General features: G+C 37.7%; 1 protein-coding gene across 1 annotated transcript in view; it reads right to left on the minus strand.

The window, feature by feature from the left end:
* The window catches only part of LCAT (lecithin-cholesterol acyltransferase), a 167815-nt gene that overhangs the window by 69349 nt on the left and 72749 nt on the right, over window positions 1-25717 (minus strand). Inside the window, exon 2 of the mRNA XM_053695326.1 lies at window positions 9503-9659. Coding sequence (XP_053551301.1) covers window positions 9503-9659 — 157 coding nt within the window. The remainder of the gene's footprint in view (window positions 1-9502; window positions 9660-25717) is intronic.

Raw genomic sequence — 25717 nt, forward strand, 5'->3', positions numbered from 1 at the left:
CATCAAGTTTTTAGGTACTGTTCCCAAGTATTCTGTAGTTCTATAAAACAATCTCTTTTATTTAAGGTGTAGGAGCCATATTCCTCTAGTTCAATTAGTTCAGTAACTTTATTTTGCCACATTTTTATTGAGGGGACCTCTTTAGATTTCCAATTCTGTGCTACCAGTGTTTTAACCCCATTGATCATGATTCTTAAGAGTGGTTTATGGTGAGCCTGTGGGAGCTTGATTGATTTATTAAGTAGCCACACGAGAGGGTCTAGGGGGAGGATTATTTGAAAAATACTTTCTATCTCAGCTATTATATTTCTCCATAGGTAATTTAGGTGAGAGCACCACCACCACATGTGGCCCATGCCACTACCCACATGACCGCATCTCCAGCAAGTATTATTAGTGTTAGGAAATAATTTATGAATCCTCTTGGGGGTCATATACCAAGAATGGAGAATTTTGAGGTTTATTTCTTTTATTCGGGATGATGTGGAGCAGGCCTTGGTATTATGAAAGATATTGGTGGCTGTTTGGGGCATTATTGGAAGCCCTAGTTCATTTTCCCAAGCCTCTATGGAGCGAGTAAGATCGCCCGGAGGAGGGTGAGTGGTAATGCTGTATAAGTAAGAGAGACTATGTCTGAGTGGTGGGGATGAGGAAAATAATTTTTCTATTACCGTCAATGGTCTAGTGATGTTTGGGTGATGTTCGTGTGTTGTCACGTAATGGTGTACCCTTCTATATGAGAACCAATTAGCGGCCCATGAGTATCCTTTTTCCAGCATCTGGGCCTGGGTGCTTATTTGCTCATTAGCAGTAACATGGGCAATGACAGTCTCTTTTATTATGTCTTCTTCTACCCCATTTCTAGCAAGCGAAAGTAGTGAAAACTCATCATTATACGCAAGAGATGTCAGGGGGCTAGGGCATGAAGTCAGATAAGGGTTCATTCTAGTGGCATATTCCCAGACCCTAAGGGTCTCATGTGTAAATGGGTTAGTAATCCGACAACTGGAGACCTGAAAATTAGGTTTCCAGCAGATTGAGGGGAGGTGAACCCCCTCATTGAGTCTCTCCTCTAGTCAGATCCACCTCTTATGTGCACTGTGTATTCTCCAGTCTAAAATTCTCTGCAAGAAAATAGACCTACGGTAACTCTCAATTTCTGGGACCCCAAGGCCTCCCTGTGTCACTGAGCGAGTCATAATACACTTATTAATCCTGGGGGGGCGTCTATTCCATATGAACGACCCAAACAATCGCTGCATTTGCTGGGTGTAGTTATTGGGGATAGGTATGGGAAGTGTATGCATAATATAAAGTAAGCGGGGGAAAGCATTCATCTTAACTGTATGAATTCTTCCTAGCCAGGAGAGATTTCTCCTCGTCCATGACGAGAGATCCCTCATCAAAGCTGTTTTAATCGGGGTATAGTTTAATGAAAAAAGTGTGTCTACATTATCTGTAAGTTGAACTCCTAGGTATGTCAGGGACCCTTTACACCATTTAAATGAACATCTATTGGAAATCAGCGTGTCCGTCGTAGAGTCTAGGGCAACCCCTAACATTTCTGATTTGGTTTCATTTATTTTGAAATTTGTTAACTTATTGAATAACTCCAATTCTTCTAACAGTGGTGGGATAGAATCTATAGGGTTTTGTAGCAAAAACAGAATGTCATCTGCGAATAATGACATCTTGTATACCTCCCCTCCTATGTGGAATCCCTGTATATTTCTATTTAATCTAATTTTAGTTGCTAGGGCTTCTATGAGGCAGGCAAACAGCAGTGGGGACAAGGGGCATCCCTGTCTCGTCCCATTTGTTATTTGCAATGAGTCAGATATGATACCATTAAGAGCAATCTGGGCACTAGGTTTGTTGTATAGAGCAAAGATTTTGTGTATAGTCTTAGCTCCCAGCCCAAACGAGTTGAGAACGGCTTTAAGGAAAGGACATCCGACACGGTCGAAGGCCTTTTCCGCGTCCATGGACAGCCAAACAGAGGGAATATTCTGCGATCGGGCATACCATAGTAAATGTAGATTGCGCACCATGTTATCTTTGGCTTCACGGAAAGGGACAAAGCCCACCTGGTCCTGGTGAATAATTTGGGGCAGTACTTTATTCAGGCGATTTGCCATAATTTTAGCATATATTTTAATGTCTGAATTAACTAAAGAAATAGGTCTGTAATTTGGGATAAACAAGCAAGATTTATTTGGTTTTGGTATCAGAGTTATTTTAGCTTGTAAAGCTATGGGGGGAAACATACAGTCCTCTTCAATCGTATGGAAATATCGTAGAAGGTAGGGAGTCAAGAGGTCTTTAAAAGTGGTATAATACTCATTTCCAAAGCCGTCCGGTCCTGGTGCTTTGCCCCCCTTAAGGGATTTGATTGCATTTAGAATCTCAGATGATGTGAAAGGGGCGTCTAAGTCATCTTTTTGTTCTGATGTGATCTTGGGGAGGCCTAATTGTGCTAAATAATCTTGTATGGCATTGTCTGTTGGGGCTGTATCACTACGATTCAGGTTATATAATGATTCATAGTATTGTCTGAACTTTTCTGCTATGTCCACAGATGTATAACAGTCTTTGCCCCTTTCATCCTTAATATGTGTAATATATCTACTAAGTGTTTTTCTCTTCAGTTGTCTGGCTAACATCCTCCCTTGCTTGTTTGCCCCCTCATAGAATTTCTTCTTTAGATATAAAGCGTTTCGTTTAGCTTCCTTGCCTAGGTAGCAATTGAGCTGTTGTCTCTTATGTTCTAGACTGTCTAATAGGGAACGATCACTAGGGAAGGCCTTATGTATTTCCTGTAATTTGTTTAAATCTGCCAACAGAGAAGAAAGGTAAATATGATTTTGTTTTATTTTGGCAGATTTCATAGCTATTAGTTCTCCACGTAAAAAGCACTTATGTTCATTCCACAAGTGTTGGGGATTAATGCCAGGAGTGTCATTTAGCTTGAAATACTCTTCTAGTTTATTGGCCGTTTGAATTCTGATCATGGGATCTTTTAATAGGGTCTCATCTAGTCTCCAGGTTCGCTGTAAGTGGGGTTGCAGTGGGAAGTTTAGTGTACAACTAATCATGGCGTGATCTGACCACGTTATGGGAAGAATCTCTGTTTGTGTAACTTGGGCCAGGTTGGTGACATCAATCATGAGATAGTCTATCCTGGAGTAGTGTTGGTGTGGGTAGGAATAGAAGGTGTAGTCTCTAACATTAGGATGGTGCAAGCGCCAAGCATCATGAACTGCTAAGGAGGAGAGATGGGTTTTGACTAGGTGTAGGACTTTGGTATAGGTTGAGGATGTGCCTGTGGAGCAATCTATTAATGGGTCTAAGGCTATGTTAAAATCACCACCAATCATCAAACAACCTTGGCGTGTGTCCATAATTCTTTTACATATATGCTGAAAAAAACGGGGGGATTCTAGGCTGGGGGCATAGATATTAACTAATGTAATATATTTATGGTGGAGAGACCCTGTGAGAATTAAATACCTTCCCTCCCTGTCTCTGGTAACTGAGTTAACCTTAAGAGGGGTGTTTTTATTGATTAGTATTCCTACACCGTTATGCTTAGTGGAGTTTGAGGCAAAATATGTAGGGCCAAATTTCAAAAAGGAGGATTTGGGCTCATGGCCTCTTTTAAAGTGGGTCTCTTGAATCATCACCACATCACAGTGTAGTCTTTTATAATCTTTAACTGCCACAGATCTTTTCTGCGGAATATTGAGACCCTTTACGTTATGGGACAAGATTTTAAGATTATTCATTGCTGTTGTTGACATGAATTGTTAGCATGAAACTTATTTTGGATGACTTGAGATAATGGTATATCGAACTCCTGACTTTGGAATAAAAACATGTTGGAACATTCGAGACTTTAAAAACATATTTATCAAAACAGTAACAAACAGAAAAAAAACTGTAGTAAACATTTTCAACACATAGTGTATCTGTGAAATTATACACCATAGTTGGGGGAAATGGTGTCGTATCTTTGCTCTAAACAAATATATTCAAGTTATAATATGGGATAGCGGGGGGGGGGGGTCTGTTCGTGAGAGAGGTGGATCTATTCTAAGCAAACAAAATCCGCCTGGTCTCTCACACTGATACCACAGTAAATAAGTAAAAACAAGACTTTCATTACAACATGAAATACAAACTGAACATTATATCATCAGAACAATATTAGTGCTTTGTATGTGTAACGGTTCTAGCATATAGGTCAGAATGACCCTTCTGGGCGGGCCCTATTGGTTTAGCAGGTGAAGACAACTTAAATCATGAGGAAATTTAACATTTAAGTCCCTGAGGGCATGATAAAAAGTAATATTTGCATAGTTAATGAGAACCTCATAGTAGAAGGAGGATCCCTTTCCATCTTTCTTGCTGTATGAATGTGATATGCCCCTCTCTCCACTGCATGAGAGAGTAGTGTGATGATGGAGGGACTGAATTAGGTAGGCCCCATAAGAAGCTTAGGGTAGGGGGATGCAATCAAAACTTTTTGTGGTGTTATTTAAACTAAACCAAACATCATATCACAACAATATTTTTAACGTATGTCTTACCCAACCTTCATATTCAGGTACCTCCTTATAAAGTACTACAGTAGGGCCGTTGTTGTAGCCTTAGATTAAGTCATAATGTTAGGAGGTGTTTCCAAGGGCTTGTGAAGTAAAGGAAAAAGGTCCTTGTGAAGTTGCTAGTGAGAGTCCTCTCGTGGTGGAGGGTCTGTTTTACGTCTCTTAGGTTGTGATTTGATCCATTGAGATCATTGCTCCCTGGGAGGGTCACGATTATTGTCTTTTAATTGAGAAGATGTGTTCAGTACATTATCCTCTGGGGGATGGATAGAGATATTTAATTTCTTGGAGAAATTTTCTAGGTCTTGGAAGTTCTTATATATGGCCTGAGTGCCCTGGTGAGTAGCTATTATACTTAAGGGGAAACCCCATCGATATCGAATGTCATTGTCTTGGAGAGCTTTTGTGATAAATCTCACCTCCTTCCTCCTCTGAATAGTATGTGGGCAGAGATCTTGGTATATCTGCAAGGAACTGTCTCTGAACGAGATTTCTCTTCTAGCCCGTGCTGCGTGCCATAGATCTTCTTTAATGGTATAACGTAGAAACTTAATAATTACATCCCTGGGGGGTGCAGGCGGCTTTGAAGGTGGTCTGAGAGCCCTGTGTATTCGCTCAATGTCCTCGGTCTGGAGAGTAGGTGACCCTGGTAATAAAAAGGCGCATAAGTCCTTCAGATATGATTTTAGCTGTTCTTGCTGGACCTCTCCTGGAACACCACGTATCCTAAGGTTATTGCGCCTTCCACGATTATCTAGGTCCTCTATCTTTTCCTGTAGGCTCTGGACAATTGAATCCTGTATTGATAACTGAGTTGTATTGGAGCTGACTAAATTATTAAGAGCATCTTGCCCCTCTTCCAGGTATTCAATTCGAGAGCCCATATCTGTTAATTCTTTTTTAAGGTCCCTCATTTCTTCTTTGATAAAGGACTTTAAGGAAGCCAGGTCAGACTTAGAGGGAAGGTCTGCAAGTTGTGATTGTAGCATCTTTAATGTGTGATGATGCAAAGATGAAGATTCTATTTGTAAGTCTGAAGGGGACTTGTCTTGAGAGTGAGATGTTTCAGGGGGTGATGTCTCTGATGATTGGAAGAAAGTAGACACTGATGGCGTAGTCGATATTGCTTTAGGTAGTTTATCTGACTTTGGGCCTTTGCGTTGTGACATTTCAACACCACCTGCAACTCGTCAGACGAATGGTTCAGGCCTGGACAGGATCTTGATCACTCACTCCCGGTGGCTGGTAAGAGGCCCGCTGATTATGGAGTTTATAGTTATGTAGGCCTTGGAGTTTTAAATTAGAAAATAGGCCAGATGAAGTCTAGCAAATCACATAGGCCTCGCAGGGGGTGGATAGATCGCCTCCTCTTTACACACCAAACTTGCAGGTATAATATGATCTCTCTACAGTCTAATTATTTCTGTCAGCGTGTAGTGTTTGCGGTGGGGGCCCCCACAGTCTGGGCCATGAAACTCACCCCTGCGCAGGCCGCAGATCGATACGATGCAGTAGTACACCGGGCAGCTCAGTGGTCTTACGTTTAACCCAGGTGACAGGAACCGTTCCGGTCGTGAGTGGGGATAATGCAGGTGGCCCTTGCGTGGCTGACTGTACCAGGTAGGTGTTCCGTGAATGCGTTATGCGAGCGCCTGCAGAGTTTTCTCTCCTCTATGTAATCAAAAATTGCGGCTGCAAATTCCACCGGGTCAAACAAAAACCACACCTAAAATCTCCCCATGGGTCTGCAGCAAGCAAATTCTTTCTCCGCTTCAGGGCTTAAGTGTTAGCTGTTTAGAAATGGCAATTTTAAGACCTCCGCTTATCCTTTATGTGACATTAGAGCTACGACAGCTACGGAGCTCAGCTAGAACGCAGCCATGTTCCAGCACGGCTTGGCTCCGCCCCTCCTCATATATTGTTTTTTATAGGCATTATGAGCTAGCAACTCTTCCAGACAGAAATGTGGATTAAGACCTTCAGAGGGATCCTCTTGTCTTGTCATTTGTTTATCATATGCCTGTGTTAATTAACTATTTTCCTGAAGATTCTGCTACACTTCAAACACTGACCACTGTAGACCGTCTCTGTCATTACAGGGGGTCGTATTATCAGTAGGAAGCTTTTGAAGTTTATACTTTCTAATTTGACAAATGTCACTGATACTTGGGGATATCTTGATATCAGCTAGTTTTTGAAAGCTCTTTCTGCTTGCTGGTTGTCTACATTAGTTTATATAGACTTGTAACCTCTACATTGTACCTGTGCTTACTTTCCAGAAGACTATGGGGTCAATTTATTAAAGGCTTTTGACAGCCTTCGAGCCCCTACGACTGCAGGTTCTCACAAGAGAACCTGCGGTCCGTATTTATGAAGCAGCGGTCATCAGACCGCTGCTCCTGTAACCTCTTTGCCACCTCTTAGGTGGCAAATTTCAATCTCCCCAGTCTCTTCCAACCGGGGAGAATGACAGCTCCTGCCCGCGCGTGATTAGCCTTTGTGCGGGCAGGGGGCGGCATTGCACACGAGCGCAAATTGCGTTCTTGTGCAATGCTGAATTCCCGCAGCGAAATTCATTCCGCCAGAGGCGAGCTGCGGCAGACAGGGGCGTGTATGTACAGCATGATGTCATCTACCTGTGTAGCGTTCATGCACCTGCCTCCTGTTAGCTAAGTACAAGCACTTCTCTATTTTTTTATTACTGGGTCAAATTAAATTGCATTTACTCAGCAATAGGGGGCACAATATTTTGGTAATACGTTATATCCTCTATATTAAACAAAATGCACCACATATGTTTATATTTTCCCTATTACACAAATGTTTATTATGTTATATCACTAATATTAACTAAAGGAAACTAACACCATGCTATATCTTCCATATCGCATTAAACATCCCTCACAAAATTGTATATCTACTATATAACCCCACACATCTCCCGTATCATATCTTCCATGCTAGAGTAAACATCCCTTGTGTCATATCATCCATAGAAAATTCATTATTCCCTTCATAGATGTCTTACGCTTGCATATTATACCAATTTAAAACAAAAGAAATTTACTATTAAAAAAAATGCTTTGCTCTCTTGGTTTACTTTGTTGAAGAGAATGACCTAACTGTGCTTAGTATGCATGTGTCTGGAGCACAACATGGTATACATTTTGTAAGTGTTTAATAATGTTATTACGTTGTGAAAATACTGCCATCTAGTGCTCAAAAGCATATAACATTGTTAAAAAGCATTCTTGCAAAATTGCTGCTATATAGTGCTCTCTAGACATGAACACTCCTGAGCCTACCTAAATATGCTATTCAATAAATGATAACAAGATAAAAAAAAGTACATTTTATAATAGAAGTAAAATTGGAAGATTTTTTTTTTAATTGTACACTCCAATATTCACTAAAATAGTAAGATATAGGAAGAAAAAAGAAAGATAAGAAAACATAGAAAAGCAGCTCCGTTATTGATTAAGAGAGCTATGAATCTCCCAAATGGGTGTTTTCCATTAAGGTTTAAATACCGGGATGACGATATTTCACTCAGGTATTTTCAATAATACTATACACATTGAGAAAGGTCCGTTTACGGACGGAAGTGCATCTGTTGGTTTGTGTGAATTCTTAGTGACTAGTAATGCCGCAAATACGTTGCCCAGACCGATGCCTAGATTCCAGATTATCGGCCGGGAATACATGGGTTACGTATCTCTACGAGCCATCTGTTGGTTTGTGTGAATTCTTAGTGACTAGTATTGCCGCAAATACGTTTCCCAGACCGATGCCTAGATTCCAGATTATCGGCCGGGAATACATGGGTTACCTATCTCTACGAGCCATCTGTTGGTTTGTGTGAATTCTTAGTGACTAGTATTGCCGCAAATACGTTGCCCAGACCGACGCCTAGATTCCAGATTATCAGCCGGGAATACATGGGTTACGTATCTCTACGAGCAATCTAGTTTTTAGAGTGTGAATGCAAGTACTGTAGCTCTTGCTGAACTCTTAATGGGCTAATACCCTGAGTGTAAGGCTGTAGTTGGTATTATTTAATTTATCTTGTTTTCTCTCATTTATCTCCACTGGACCTAGAATGATTTCAATTTATAATTTATATTAGCCACAATTTTAAATTGACTAATAAAGTGTATTATTTTTAAAGTTGAAGAATTGTGCCCCAAAACCGCTTTTCTATCTTTTCTTATCTTTCTTTTTTCTTCCCTATATCTTACTATTTTGTTTAAGTGATTGTATAGCAGGTAGGGTAGCACCTAATTGAGATCCCTATAGTCATAGGCTCTCTTTTAGTTTATTCTTCATTTGCAATTATATACATGGGGGCATATTTATCAAGGTCTGGCGGACCTGATCCGACACTGTGGATCAGGTCCGCCAGACCTCGCTGAATACGGCGAGCAATACGCTCGCCATATTCAGCATTGCACCAGCAGCTCACAAGAGCTGCTGGTGCAACGCCGCCCCCTGCAGTCTCGTGGCCAATGGGCCGCCAGGGGGTGTCAATCAACCCGATCGTACTCGATTGGGTTGTATTGTGGCGATGTGTGTCCGCCTGCTCAGAGCAGGCGGACAGGGTTATGGAGCAGCGGTCTTTGTCTGAAGACTCGCCAAAAACAGGGGCCATCAAGCTCAATACGGAGCTTGAGCCCATAGTGTTCTACTTGTTTCTAACCAATATTCACTACACATTCCTCATAGAGAATTATACTATACAAACTATACTTGTATACCAATCATTATATCATCTCTTTCATAGCCTAGGTTTCTGTGACATTTTCCATATCACATGATTATGTTCCTCATGAAACGTTAGATGTGTATAATCATACCATGCCATTTACAGCATGCATCCTTCATGGTGTGTTTTGCATTACCTGATATTGTCAATCCAACAGTCTATTCCAAGGGGAAGGAACATATTCAGGTTTAACCAAACTGTAAAGTAGTAATCAGTCTTGCGATAGCACATCCAGTTCACTACATCCTCTTTGTCCACTTTAGCATCTAACTGATTTCCAAATAACCCAGGTACTGTAAAACATCAGAAATACCGATAATACAGTTAATATACATTTCTTAAGACGCATTTTATATAAATGATGGTACCCTGAAGTGATAACGTTTAATATAATATTTAATTTTATATTATAATGACATGGAATTGACTTCTTTCATGGAAATGACATGGAATTAACATCTTTCAAGCAAAAAATAGAATGCACTAATATAATTTTGTTTTAACTGGTAAAATGTATACATTTGTGGGAAAGCAACATCATTTGTTTTAAAAAGAAATGCAAACCAGGCCTCAACAAACACCAAATGCCAGCTTGCAGTTGACACTCTGGTAACCAGAAAACTTCCCTTGATTTAGGAAGCATTAAAAATTGATTAATTATAAATATGGGGTCTATTAGAGATGTGTAAGTGGAAAATTTTAGTTTCTTCCGAAAATTTGAATTTTGTTAAAATAAAATTTCCATTTTAGTTCATTTCCGTTCATTGTCACATTCGTTTCAAAAGAATTTAGTTAGAAATTTTCATTTTAACTAAAATTTTTGTTTTGAGCTACAGAGCAGATTTTTTGCCATTTGAAGCTGTAATCAGCTATATTAGCTTTAGTTTTGTCATTATTTGTAATTTTTAAACTTATTCTTGTATTTATACATTTGTGGAAAAACTAAAAAATTTACTTAAAGGTAAATAATAAACTTAGTAAAAAACCATAAAACAGAGAACTTGTTTTTTTAACTATTAACTTTAGTTAGTACTGAAAACAAAAATGTTCCTTTAAAGCAGGGATGGGGAACCTTGGCTCTCCTGATGTTTCAGAACTACATTACCCATGATGCTTAGGCACTCTCGAAGTCCAGTTGAACATCATGGGAAATGTAGTTCTGAAACATCTGGAGGGCCAAGGTTCCCCATCCCCATTAAATACTTTCAGATTGTAATAAAATATGATAAATTGTATATATAAAAAGAACTCTACAATATACTTTTATTATTTATTTTGTCTTCTTTTCCTGTAATTCTATTCTGAAATTGTGAGCTTTTCAGTTTCTGTTAGAACTGGAAATGCAGAACACTGTTATATTCCACACAGCCATTGGATGCACACTCTAGTGACCTATTTATAACTGTACCTAATTGGCCACAGCAGAGAAGGAAACCTAAGTTACAACATGGCAGCTCCCATTGTTTTATAGACACAATATTTAAACAGCTAATGAAACTTTAAAAAAGGGAAAGTTGCGTGGGTCTGGCGCTAGTATATACACCTACAGCTCTCTCCAGAAAGGTGCCTGGTCAACCTTGGAATTAAGATACAGAGTGGAGTTTAGGAGTGAGCGCCAAAGGCAGAGGTGATATAGAACAATGGACTAGTTAGTAGCTTAAAAATATATATTTAGTACATATTTAATAATTAATACATAATCTAATAAACAAGAAAACAATTTATTTAAAAACATGGATCCATGTGTACATAGAACAATAAAACAGTACCAAAGAACACAATAATATAGGTTAAAAACTAAATGGATAAGAACACAGCATATATGGTGTCTAGATAAAAAGTCTTCGAATAATATGACGTGTCTGATACAGTTAGAACAAAGTTAATGCAACGATGATAACAAAATAATATTCAAAACTAATGTGTGTCCAATTGTTAAACAATCCAGTGGATATATCCAAAAGAAACAATTTGTATAACTGTGTATCCTGGGGGAATATAGTGTTCAAAGTGCTGAAAAAACAATCCTGTTGAGGTAAATTCCAAATCCAAATCCAAAAAGTCAAATTCAAAAATTGTGTTAGATAAAATCCAAAAGAAGAAAATTCAAAATGACAAGGTGAAATTTAAAAAAAAAAAATATAATGAAAACAATATCATGAAAAAAATAATATCATGAAAAAAATGGGGACTCCAGTATTAAATGGAGTAGTGCATCCTGTGATGAAAGTTGTGTGATAAAGAAGAAAAAATGGCTTACTTAAAGTCCCAAAAATACAATAAAAACCTGCGGAAAAAAATGAAAAACACTACTAAGAACAATGTAAAATATTTGCTTAGAGTATCAGAAATAATCTCACCATTTATATGTCGACGCGTTTCGGCCTGATATCAGGCCTTTTTCAAGTTTTTCAAAAACTTTAAAAAATACATCTACATGTTATTCTCAACCTAATCTTTTATTTGAATGTATCATTCTATCTAGCATTTATTTAGGGCCAGATTACGAGAGGAGCACTATTTAGCACTTTCACTAGAGTGCTAATTGCCCTAGAAGTAAACTTTTTGCACGCAGGGCTTGCGCTTGTATTATGAGTTAAAAGTAAACAGTTAGGGGGAACTTCCGGGTAGCGGCCATGAACAGTCGCATTGCTGTATGCTGCTACAGCTTTTCACTAAAAACTTTAAAACCACATCCTTTAATTGAGAGCCGACTTATATATTGGAAGCCACAATTAGTGTGCCTGAAACCACGAGAATTGCTGCTGGCATCGGTGCCCGGAGCTGACACAAGATCTTGGCCTTTAATATACCCCACGGCAGGGTGCCCTTGGCCCTGTCGTTAAGCAGTGCTACGTGTGCTTTGCCTAAGAAACTCCCTACTTTTGAGGTTATACAAGCACCGTGAGTGCAACCATTAATCTTTATCTATTGTGCTGACCTAAAGAATTCAAGAGAAGGTCGATATGGAGAATGCCGCTAAATTTCTAGAGGCATTGCGCAATATCTTGGTGGAACACCATGAGGCCCTTGCTGAAAAGCTAAACATGGCGTTTCAATCTGAAGTCCTGCAATTATCCCAGCAACCTATGCAAGTCAAGCCTGCTTTGGCGATGTGCCTAGACAACAGCGCGTTGGGGCCCCAGCGCTTCATAACTACCCTGGCCAGCTATGAAGAAGTTAAGACACAAGCCATCACAGAGCCCAAGACTGGGGATGTAATGACTACAGCCGTGATCACTGAAAGGACTATCACAAGCAACGCTGCCTCCTTGCAGATCAGCATTAATTGCACGGCTGAGACCCAACTAGTCCCTATGTCTGTTCCGGTCACTGGGATACACACAAGAGAGCCTCTGTCAAGGATCTGCTCCGGGACCAAAAAGATACACAAATGCAAAAAATATGCTCCTCACCTACTTTTCTACTAATGGGAGTTCCTTGCTGCCCAGAACTGCTGTGGCTCAAATGGGAGGCTGTTCGAGAACAGAGACATTACCCTTCTGCCTTCTTACCTGTATGGCTAACACCTCTGGCGATTCTACAACTGACTGGTGGCATGTGCTGCCTCCAGGAAATTCGCGCAGGAGTTGGCTGAGTATGGGTCATGCCTGGAGTAACGGAACTATGATGGCTGTTTTGTTACTTCCTTGTATTCTGTTAATATACAATATAGTTATACTTTCATAGTGGCCCTTTGACCCTGATGGTGTTTTGTTTGTTTGTTTGATGGTTCATATGGGAGTTTGCCTTTCTCTACAACTGTACTTTTGCTTGTGTGTTTATGGAATACCAAATAGCATATTTATTTGACATAGGGACTTAGCTAGCTGCAAATTTGCTGATCTAAGCTGCTCACGTATTTGCTCTCCACAGAATATTATATCGCTAGATAAGGGGTTCTATTATTATTGTTTTAAACTAAATACTGTTTTTCATAGGTTGAGTAACCTTATGTGTTGTCTATACATACCATGCTCAGTCTAAACTAAAGTTGATTGTATCAGCACTTTCACTTTCAGAGCTGATATCTTCCCAGATTTTTAGTAACTTTTGATGTATGTAAAATAATTTGATGAAACCTATTATAGTGTGCCCCTCCCTACATTGTGCTGATTATGCCAGATTTTAGCTAGTTTCCTGTGAGAGTGCAATGATGGACCCTTTAGACCTCTTATAATATGCAGCAGTGATCTTTTCTATATTTTATTAGTCCCCTCATTCTAGATAGGAAGTAGTGTCAGATTCTCTCCGGAGTCTATGATCTGGCATGGCTAAACCTCAGACTTCTCTATCTAGTGTTATTTTTTTATTTTTATTTTATTTTAATATATACGGTAGCTTCATAACCATCTCTTGTATATAACTCCCTGAGATCACAGTATATACCTATTTTTAATGCTAGCTAAGTTAAATAGTATAAAGGCATAAATGTTGCTTCCTTGGCAGGCTATGCGCTGGACACCTTATATTAATATTACTGTTGAGCAATATATATTTTTGCCTTAACAATGTTTTACAAATTGTCCTGAGACCATTATCTACCACGCATTGGTCAGCGCAGAGAATTTTATGTTATACAATGCAATAAAAAACATAAAATCTGAGGTCCAAATAACGAGATGCATAAGTGGTCTCCTCTTTTTCAGATAGCTCTCTGCCAATTCCATTACCCCATACAGTATGAGGTCCAAGAGAGGCCTTTGGAACAATATAGAAGGCTTAAATTGCTATTGGCACATGTTTTGGTTTCTTTCTTTGGGTGTTTTTCTTTCCTTTCTGCAGCAATTGTTTATCTTCAGAGTTATATATCATATAGTTAGCAGACATCACACAATTCATGTAAACTTTTATTAGGCAATCTATATTATGCTCTTTGTTATTGCAGATATTGTTGATGGCTAATCTATTTTAAGCTTTCTGTTATAACAGACTCTGTTCATTACATATGCCTTTTCAATGTGTAATCTATATGATGTATCCTGTCTTAAATTTTCTCTTTTTTGAATCGCAATCATCCAATTTTGTAATACTTTATATGTATGCCAAAACCTTGACCTCAATAAAAAAAAAAATTAAAAAAAAAAAAGTAGGGGCAGAATATAAAAAAATACACTATTTAAACTAAAATAATAAATACATTGCATATAAAAAAAAAAAAAAGTAAACAGTTATTGCTCTTGCGCTAACCCGACAATATTGCGGGCAATATGGAAAAAACCTAACACCCTACTCGTGCGCTAACCTGATTACATATTCTCACGTGAGCTTGTCCGACATGAAAATATTAATATTTCACATTCCAATGTTCTGCACATTGCAGAATATGTTCTATTTATTCATAAAAACATATTTATATCTATATATATATATATCTATATATATATATATCTATATATATATATATATATATAATACATATTTATGTCTATATATATATATATATATATATATATATAATGGTATTTTGGTACAATATATATATATATATACCTATATATATAAAATGGTCCCAAGGGACTAAGGTTTAGAAAAAGACCAGAAAATAACCTGAAGGATCCCCTACTAGAGGGATTTAACACCACATGGGACAATTATCTATCAGAGTGTTCCGTTAATATTATGGAACTAATAGTAAATGAAAACACATTAAGACTGGAAAAAGTAGCCAAGGAACTAGAAGAATCACAAAAAAAACAATAGAAAAATCGATTAACAGTTTAGAGTATGAGAGACTGATGAATGGGGTCAAATTAGAACTCAGAACAGAAAAGTTCCGGAAGAATTTAGAAAGAGAAGAAAGTTCCAAAGGGACTTTAAGGACTACCAGACAAAGTCTTCGACTTTGCTAGAGGAGGGAACACAGATACATCATCAGACACTGACAAATCATCCTCCAGTGATGAAGGTAGATCCAAAACTAGGAATAGAAGATGGAATCAAAGGCCTTTTTTAGACAAGAACAAAAAGGGTATGAAAAAAAAAATGTAGAGCAGACAGAAAACATGGGGATGAAAATACAGCAAAGAAAGCTTACAATCTGAGTAGCCAACAATAAATAAAGTAAATCAAAAGGAATCATTGGTTGATGAACCTGACAACAATGATTTGAAAATAATCAACCTATCGAAAAAAGCACTCTCCCTGGAACATGAGCAACTTCTGCAAAAAGGTCTATCTTTTTCCTGTACTAATAAAGTAGACAAGTTTACCATAGTAAAGGATCTGCACATGTTCACAAGGAAAGTGATTTTAAATAAACTACACATGGGTAAAGAGAAACAAAGTATTAGACCAACGGGATAGATTAATGTTGAAAGACCTTACATCCTGTAAGATATATCTCAAATTTATCTTTCTCTCTTTAAAAAAAACAACAAATATGCAATACCAGTTTTGTAGCTCTGAAGAAACTTAACCCAGAAATAAATAATGGTATAAATGGGTTAAATAACAGAGCGAGATTAATTAGAGGAAAAAATGGATCAGCTACAACACTGAGCTAGACATATACTTAAAGGGACATTATACACTCATTTTTTCTGTGCATAAATGTTTTGTAGATGATCTATTTATATAGTCCAGGAAGTTTTTTTTTTTTAAAAAAATGTTTAGTTTTGCTTATTTTTAAATAACATTGCTCTGATTTTCAGACTCCTAACCAAGCCCCAAAGTTTTATGTGAATACTGTCAGCTACCTTCTCCAGCTTGCTCCTGTTTGTGTAAAGGGTCTTTTCATATGCAAAAGAAGGGGGAGGGGGGAGTGTCTTATTTCCCACTTGCAGTGGGCTTTCCAACTACCTTTTCAACAGAGCTAAACTGAGAGCTTCTAAGTAAGTTTTTAAACAGTTTTATACTGGATTTTTATATAAGTATCTGTGCATCTTATTCTTTATAGTAGTGTCTATTACATGCAGTTATATAAAAATTAGTGTATACTGTCCCTTTAAAGCTCAGTAAGAAACAAGCGTAACCGCTTTAGGTGTGACTTCAATTAGGTATGTATAGAGTTAATCTCCCTGGATGCACAAGATCAAGACAGCTGAAAAGTAATTGAATGCAAGTAAAAGTATCCCACAGACAGAGTTTGCAAAGATGATAATTCTGCTGCTATATATCAGGTAAGTGAGAAAAGAGATACTTGTGCTCTGATGATTCCAGGTGTAGATCTGACCTTTAACTTGTGACAATGGGGCCCATTTATCAAGCTCCGAATGGAGCTTCAGGGCCCGTGTTTCTGGCGAGCCTGCAGGCCAAGATTAAAGGGCCACTGTAAGTAAATATTTTCTATGCCTGTTACTAACTAACTACCCCAAATACGCTTTTTATCAATAGCATTTCATTAACATATCTCTACCGTATATCAGAAATCTTGTCTGCAAATTTAATTGTTTTCCAAACCCACTCTGCGGGTATCCTTTGCTCTGTACCAATCCGTTTACAATACCTAGGTTTCAAAATGGCGCTTTAAACACAATTTCATTGGTTTAAGTATTTTGAACATGCAGTGCTGAAAATAGTGGGCAGGATAACGTGACATAATCGGCAAATAAAAGATATAACTTTTAGAACGTTATGAAACTTCGTTTTGGAGAAAATATAGGTCAGTAGGTTTTAATTAATGTTTATTAACTTTAATATGTTAGTTGTTTGGCTTAAAAATTATAACTGAAAGTAATCCTTTAAATGTACAAAGGTGAAGTGGCGAGCTTGAGTGACCACGATTGCCCTGACCGGTGTTGTGTAGAAACCGGTGACTATAAAAATTGGGAATCAGCATTTTCCGGAACTCCGCCCACACATTTAAACACTACACATTTAAACACTAAACACTACGCCTAACCTCCGCCCAGGCTTTTAATAGGTAAAGGGGACATCTGATTAATGTATATGAGCACAATAAGTATAGGTGAGATATCTATGCACTTTACATAGCCATTAATAAACTGCTAAATTAGGTGCTCGCTGCCATATGCCTGCAGTGCACTTTATATCGTAACTAATAAATACACTGCCTCAGTACATGAGAAGCTGTCACAAATACTATGTTGTCAATAATATAGTAAATGTGACGGCTCATTTGTACCAACATTGGGAGGTAGCTGGGTGGAGTTTTGGAGGAGTGGGAGGTAGCCTGGACGGAGGTTAAGCGTAGTGTTTACATGTGTAGTGTTTAGATGTGTGGGCGGAGTTCCGGAAAATTTAGATTCCCAATTTTGATAGTCACCGGTTTCGACACAATACCGGATCTACAAATTCCAGAACAATAATATCATCATTGGTGAGAGCTACTCTGTCCCTTAGGGGAGAGTTATTCCTCAGTTGGTCGTACCCCGGGAGTGGGATGTCGGCTTCTGATTGACATATTGCATTGTATACAGTATCTTATGGCTGGTCTGAGCTGCATGTGCCGCTTCCCTGCTATTTATACAGCTCTTACTGCTTGCTGACTAACACCTCTATATACATGTGCTTGTTGCTTGGAGGACTTTGTATAAAGATATATTTTAAGAAACTCAATGTTGATATATTTTGAATGCTCATTTGACTACAATATAAGTAAAACAGCTTATGATCTTGCCTGGGCTATTTGATACATGTATGACTATCTACAGCATTTTTCATCAACCCTCATTGTTTGAGCTCTTGAGCTCTTCTAAATTTTTTTTTCTCCCCAATGGCCACTGGTAGATAGGTATGTATATATATATGTATATATATATATATGTATATATATATGTGTGTATATATATATATATATATAAATAATTTTTTTTTAAGTAATCTTTTATTGAGGTTTTTATAAAGTACAATAAAATGTCTTTAACATATGTAATAACATAGTATACAATGCATTATTTGATTAAAACGTTAAGTCCCACAGGTAAATATGAGATGTTTTCAGTACAATGCATAAACTAGGAACATCTTTAGTAATAATAAATGTCTGAAATGTTAAAAGGTAATTTAAACAAATATAAATGAAACCTCATTTTTCTTATAACGTATAATTATGGAGTAACTACAACACTGGTAACTTTTGGACCATCTGGTATATTAAAATTACATCAAATGGTAGTTACAGAGTGGTCACTCTCGGGCCACTTGATGAATTAGTTTGCTTAGCATCTGTTAATACTAAAATAGAAGTACAATATGTATGAAATTGACAGGAGTTTGACAGTGGATAGACACCACTTATAGTAATGAAGAATATAGTAAATCAGCAATACTATATGATAGTGTAAAGTATAACTGAGATCTAAGACAGTAGCTCATCCATTAAAAATAATAGCTCTATAAGCTATAAGAATTAATACAGGGACTATATACTGACACAGTAGATGTGTAAGACCCTGCTGTAGTGGTAGAAGGATAACTTATTCTCTTAAATGTATGTTATGTAAATTATATATAATCAGAACCATTGAACCTTGGTTTGAAGCCTCTGTGAGAGGCACATACTTACAGTATTTGCACACACATATACACACCCACATAACTGTATGCGTGCATATACGTATATACAAACAGACACCCAAAGAGTACTACCCTTAATAGTTCGGTGTTTAGTATATCTAATATTTCAAATAGCTTACCATCTAAACCTTAAGTACAAACTAACAGGGTATGTCAGGAGTTATTACATCTCCCATGCCAAGCGTACATGTAACTGGTAACGTGCAGGGGAGTCTGGTCAATCTATCAAGATTTAGATGGGTGTATCTTAAGTAGGGATAAATACTAAGTTTCCAACTACTATATAGATTAATAGTGTACACAAATGGATATATACATAACAAGTGCAAGCACAGAGGATATCAATAACATAGCCCCCCATATCTTATAAAGCAATGGTAAAAATAACATCCAATATAAACACAACTAAGAACTGAATAATATACTGTATGACAGAATTACTGTAGTTAGGATCACACTTAAAGGGACATGAAACCCAAATTTGTTCTTCATGATTTAGAAAGAGCATACAATTTTAAACAACTTTATAATTTACTTCTATTATCTAATTTGCTTCATTCTCTGGATATTCGTTGCTGAAAAGCATATCTAGATAGGCTTAGTAGCTGCTGATTGGTGGCTGCACATATATGCCTCGTGTGATTAGCTCACCCATGTGCATTGCTATTTCTTCAACAAAGGATATCTAAAGAATGAAACAAATTAAATAATAGAAGTAAATTGTAATGCTGTTTAAAATTGTATTATCTACCTGAATTATGAAAGACAATTTTTGGGTTTAGGGTCCCTTAAACTTTCAGGTGGAGATATATAACTGATTACCCATTCCCTGTCTTCTGTAGGTATGTGTAGTATGATAGACAGAGTGTTCCAGGATATAAGACTCTCCAGGTCAGACAAAATGGAGTCACTTAAAGTATCCATCCGACATTTTTATCCTTCAGGCACATGTGGCTGTACAAATGCATATCATGGCTCTTTGGAGAAGTTCTCCTCAAAGTTATTGTACCTCCAAGATGCAGTGTCATCGACCTGTTTGAAGACTCTATGTGACTGGGAGGTTGTGAGGGCGGCTGTAGTTCCGTTTCATACGCCTTCAATGCTGTTAGAGTAGAATGGTCTGTCCAATTAGAGTTTATTGCATTCACCTTCCCAATGTCACTGATAGAATCCATTGTTGGTCTTGTTAGTAGATCGGTAAGAACCTGGGTGTGGGAGCTAGGGGCGGCGTTCTGTAGATTTATCTCAATCTCAAGCTCCCCGGAGCTAGTTTCACTGCGGGTATAGCGATTGGAGCAGGTCTTCAAAGCACTTATCCATTTTCTGTTTGAATTCTTTTAACAGGTCTTTGATGGCTGTATTGCATGTATGTCCATCCATACTGAGGGGATGATGGGTTCATATAGGCTGTAGTATCAGATGAGCTACTCTCAGTTGAAAAATACTAGTATTGCTTAGTTAGTAGATTGCATCTTCGTAACCCGGATTACTGGGGGGGGGGAAATATGCAATGTAGCTAAAGGTGCTAAAAAATAAGACAATATGTTTGATACTTGGAAATATGACAAGGACAATAACGTATCTAAAATGAGACACAATTTAATTGACAAAAATAATAACAAGTAAAAACGGACGTCTCCGTAAGTAAAAACTTCTTAAGTTGCCGCCATATAAATATTGCAATAGCAAAAAGAGTTCGTGGTGCAAATAGAAATAGTCCAGTGTACACTTACAATAGCTCTATTCCGTGTTGGTTTGCTAGCAAACAAGGGCTTACCCCAGACCTTCCACTCGATGTTCTCTGTGGGTAAGTTACAGCCGTTAGCGCGATGACGTCCCTTATGTGGGCGCTGTCCCAGACGGGCTCTCTGATTGGACCAAATTCGGAACCAGCCGACAGCGGTAATAGTGACTCTTTTAGCTGTGGTATAGCGATCCTCCAGTGACAGATACCTGCTCTTAGTGCTAGATAGCACGCAAGGTACAAAATAAAAGCTGTGAGTGGACTTAATTATCTGATAAGGAGTTCAGAGAGTTAGTTGCAAGTCTTTCCAATAGCTAATTATATTAGCGAATTTGCACAATCCTCAGTGAACACTTTGGTAGCTCCAGCTACATGTAGTAAATCTTAGTGGTTGTTGCAGTACATCAACGCGTTTCTCCCTTTACAGGGCTTTCTCAAGATGAATGATCTGCAACAGGTGTATCTCCATTTAAAGGTATAGCTTGCTTCTCATTGGTTATAACACACCTGGGAGTATTACCTAAGGCGGTCTTTAATATTTAAGATGGTATTGGCAAGCAACTATATAGAGAAGAGTAGTCTCTATCACTAATTTTCACAGAGCTCCCTTAAAGATGATCCCTATAGTTAATATTGTGTCTATTTAGACAATTATTTTTATTAAAATTATGTACTAAAACATTTATTAAAAACAATTAATTAAAAACAATTAATAAGAACATTTATAAAAAAACAATAATTATTATTATTATCCAGATAGATAATTATTATCCAGATATTATCCAGATAGATAGGTGCCTCTCCAGATAGAGAGGCACCTCCTCGTATAAATAAACCCATTTGGGACAAGAATGAAAGATGGGAGACACCTATAAGAAATAGATACTCACCCCTTGTTCATGCAACAGAGAGAACCAGACATAGGGAAGCTGACACTCCTTTTTTAGTGAACAGCCCTCCAAGGGAGGGCACCTCAAAGGATCTTCTGGGAAACAACCAGATAAGTGTATGGGGACAATATCCACAACAACAACAAAAACAAAAAAAGACCTCTAGAGGAACAAGAGGGAGTGGGATCAGCACAAGAGGCAAAGAGAGGGAGATAAAGATAAATGGAGTTTTTAATATCAGTAATACTACACTACAAGATGAGGAAACAAAGATTTTGAGCTATGGTCTCTCTTTTGCCCCGAGTGTTAGATTAAACAAATTCAATACACATATCCATATAAAGAAATTTGTTAGGAACCTCACCCTTAAAAGATTTTTTATGAAAAGTCCCCTTGAAAGAATGTCCATGACTAAAGATAAAATAAAAGAGGATAAGTTTATCCATACCAGCCTAAAATCCAAATCGACATTTAATCCTGTCTCCGCTAAGGGAACTCACCTTGAAACTTTTGAACAAATGGTTTTAAAAGATCTAAAGAGTAGTAAACCATCAAAATTTATGAAAACTAACTTGACTAAAAAAGAGACCATCATTTTGGATAATTTGAAAAAGAACCATAATATAACCATCAAGCCCGCCGACAAGGGCGGCGGGATTGTGATTATGGACACAAGTTATTATGATATGGAATCTTTAAGATTACTGAATGACAATAAAACCTATAAAAAACTTGATCTAAATCCTACTAACAAGTTTGCTGCTCTTTTAAAAAGGCTTATAAGAGAAGGTAGAGACTCAGGAATTTTAAATGAGAGGGAGGTGGAATACCTGGACCCTATCCATCCTAGGGTCCCGGTGTTCTACTTCCTTCCGAAAATACATAAGAACCTCACTCAACCACCAGGGAGACCGATTATTTCGGGCATAGGGGCACTATCCTCCAATCTCTCACAATATGTGGACACTTTCCTGCAAAAGTATGTAAGGAATTTGGACTCATATTTGAGGGATTCCACCCAGGTCCTAAATATTTTGGAACAAATTGTTTGGGAGGATGACTTTATTCTAGTGACTGGAGATATTACTTCTCTTTATACAGTAATTGACCATGATAAAGGGATTGTAGCTATTAAAAAATATTTAGATGAAGATTCAGAGATGAGACCAGAACAAAAAGATTTTTTATTAAAAAGTATCTTGTTTATATTGAAGAATAATTACTTCATGTATAATAACAAATTCTACTTACAAATAGAAGGTACGGCTATGGGCACGAGGTTCGCGCCAAGTTACGCCAACTTATTTGTTGGCAATTGGGAAGAGTCTTTCTTCCAATCGGGTAACTATGGCGCAGACCTCGTGCTCTATAGACGGTACATAGATGACGTTTTGCTGATATGGAGAGGGTCTGAATTAAATCTACTAAAATTGTTCTCGGATATGAACTCTAATGATAAAGGTCTTGTATTTACCTTTAATCACAGCAAAGATAAGGCTGTCTTTCTAGATTTAGAAATTATGGCAATCAACAAAAACATAGAAACAAGAACACATTTCAAAGAGGTTAACTCTAACAGTTTTATTCATTTTAAAAGTTGTCATCTCCAGCAGTGGAAGGACAACATTCCCGTAGGCCAAAGTCTGAGAGTAAGAAAAAATTGCTCTAGACCTTCAGACTTTGAATACCAAATAGAGTCCCTAATCGAAAAATTTAGAGATAAGGGATATGATGAGGAAGTTGTCAATAGGGCTGTAACAAGAGCAAGGAACACTGATAGAAAGAGCCTCCTCACATATAAACAAAAGACAACTAAAGAGAACTCAGATTTAATTGACGTCCCATTTATAACGGAATACAATGTAGATCATGGCATTATGAGAAGAATTTTAAATAAACACTGGGCCATCCTAAAAGCTGACCCAATATTAGGAGATGCACTCCCTCACAAACCCAGATTAATTTTTAAAAAGACAAAAAATTTTAAAACAATACTTGCGCCTAGTTCACGTGAGACAAATCAGAAACCAAATTTCATACAAAAAGATTTACAAGGGGGAAAAATATCAGGTTTCTTTCCTTGCTATTCATGCAAGGCATGTACACATAGTGATAAAAGGAAAGTTATCACCATTCCAAATTCAGGAGAAGAAATCACTATTAAGCAATGCATTAGATGCACCACAAAGGGGGTAATTTATATTCTTAAATGCACATGTAATTTGTTTTATTTTGGGGAGACTAAGCGTATGATCAAAGACAGGATAAGAGAACACCTATTATGCATTGAGAAGGGAATGGTAGACACTAATTTATATAGGCACTTTAAATCTGTACATAAGGGCAATACCAAAGATTTAAAGTATTGGGGTATACTTCAAGTTAAGCAGAATTGGAGGGGGGGGAATTTAGAAAAATTTCTGAAAATCAAAGAGGCTGAATTGATTTATAAACATAACACTCTGTTCCCGGCTGGTCTAAATTCTGAACTAGATATTTCCCCATTTTTATTTGACTAATAGCAGCTATGTAATGCACGTTTTTGCACCTTATTATATTACACATATAGTATCAATTTAGACCCACAATATGACTATCTTTACTATGCTCCAAGTACTCACTGTTTTTAATTATTGTTTTTTATAAATGTTCTTATTAATTGTTTTTAATTAATTGTTTTTAATAAATGTTTTAGTACATAATTTTAATAAAAATAATTGTCTAAATAGACACAATATTAACTATAGGGATCATCTTTAAGGGAGCTCTGTGAAAATTAGTGATAGAGACTACTCTTCTCTATATAGTTGCTTGCCAATACCATCTTAAATATTAAAGACCGCCTTAGGTAATACTCCCAGGTGTGTTATAACCAATGAGAAGCAAGCTATACCTTTAAATGGAGATACACCTGTTGCAGATCATTCATCTTGAGAAAGCCCTGTAAAGGGAGAAACGCGTTGATGTACTGCAACAACCACTAAGATTTACTACATGTAGCTGGAGCTACCAAAGTGTTCACTGAGGATTGTGCAAATTCGCTAATATAATTAGCTATTGGAAAGACTTGCAACTAACTCTCTGAACTCCTTATCAGATAATTAAGTCCACTCACAGCTTTTATTTTGTACCTTGCGTGCTATCTAGCACTAAGAGCAGGTATCTGTCACTGGAGGATCGCTATACCACAGCTAAAAGAGTCACTATTACCGCTGTCGGCTGGTTCCGAATTTGGTCCAATCAGAGAGCCCGTCTGGGACAGCGCCCACATAAGGGACGTCATCGCGCTAACGGCTGTAACTTACCCACAGAGAACATCGAGTGGAAGGTCTGTGGTAAGCCCTTGTTTGCTAGCAAACCAACACGGAATAGAGCTATTGTAAGTGTACACTGGACTATTTCTATTTGCACCACGAACTCTTTTTGCTATTGCAATATTTATATGGCAACTTAAGAAGTTTTTACTTACGGAGACGTTCGTTTTTACTTGTTATTATTTTTGTCAATTAAATTGTGTCTCATTTTAGATACGTTATTGTCCTTGTCATATTTCCAAGTATCAAACATATTGTCTTATTTTTTAGCACCTTTAGCTGTAGCGCTCCTGGTTCACTCCCCCTTTTTAGTCATTTCACTTACCTATTTTGGGAAAACATAGGTATTCTCAGGAGTTTGGTGTTGTTCACCCTGCGCTCACTGGTTTTAATATCTTTTGTTAAATATGCAATGTATAATGAGGCTGCTGCTTGGTAAACTTCTAGCTGTCTAAGTCAGAGCCTCCGGCTTCCCCTGGAGCATTGAGGGATAGTCGGCATATAGAAGTCAGTGCTTCACGGAGGTGAAAAAATATGGCGTCTTCCTCGTATTCGCTGCGGTCAACTCAGTGGGTATAGAAGGTGGCATGTACTGTTAATGAAGCAGCTTTCAAAAGTGCTGTTACCTGATATGTTTCACCCATTAGGTAATATTTGTCTGCTCTGAGCGGTCGAAAATGCTTAAATTTTCTGAATATAGCCAGAGCTGATGTATTGTGCGACCTCTCAGATGCAGAGCTAGCTCTGCCCCCAGATAGGTATATTTTAAGTGCCACTATAATTGATTTCTTATTTATTCACTATGAGGCCTATTTATCAAGCCGTCAACTGTGCTGCATTCGACGGCACCAATACGCTCGCCTAACATTGCCTAACATCACGACCGCGGATCTGAATACGCTCTCTTTATTAAAAAAGCTGTC

The sequence above is a fragment of the Bombina bombina genome, chromosome 1 (genome assembly GCF_027579735.1).
Source record: "Bombina bombina isolate aBomBom1 chromosome 1, aBomBom1.pri, whole genome shotgun sequence".
Taxonomy (NCBI): Eukaryota; Metazoa; Chordata; class Amphibia; order Anura; family Bombinatoridae; genus Bombina; species Bombina bombina.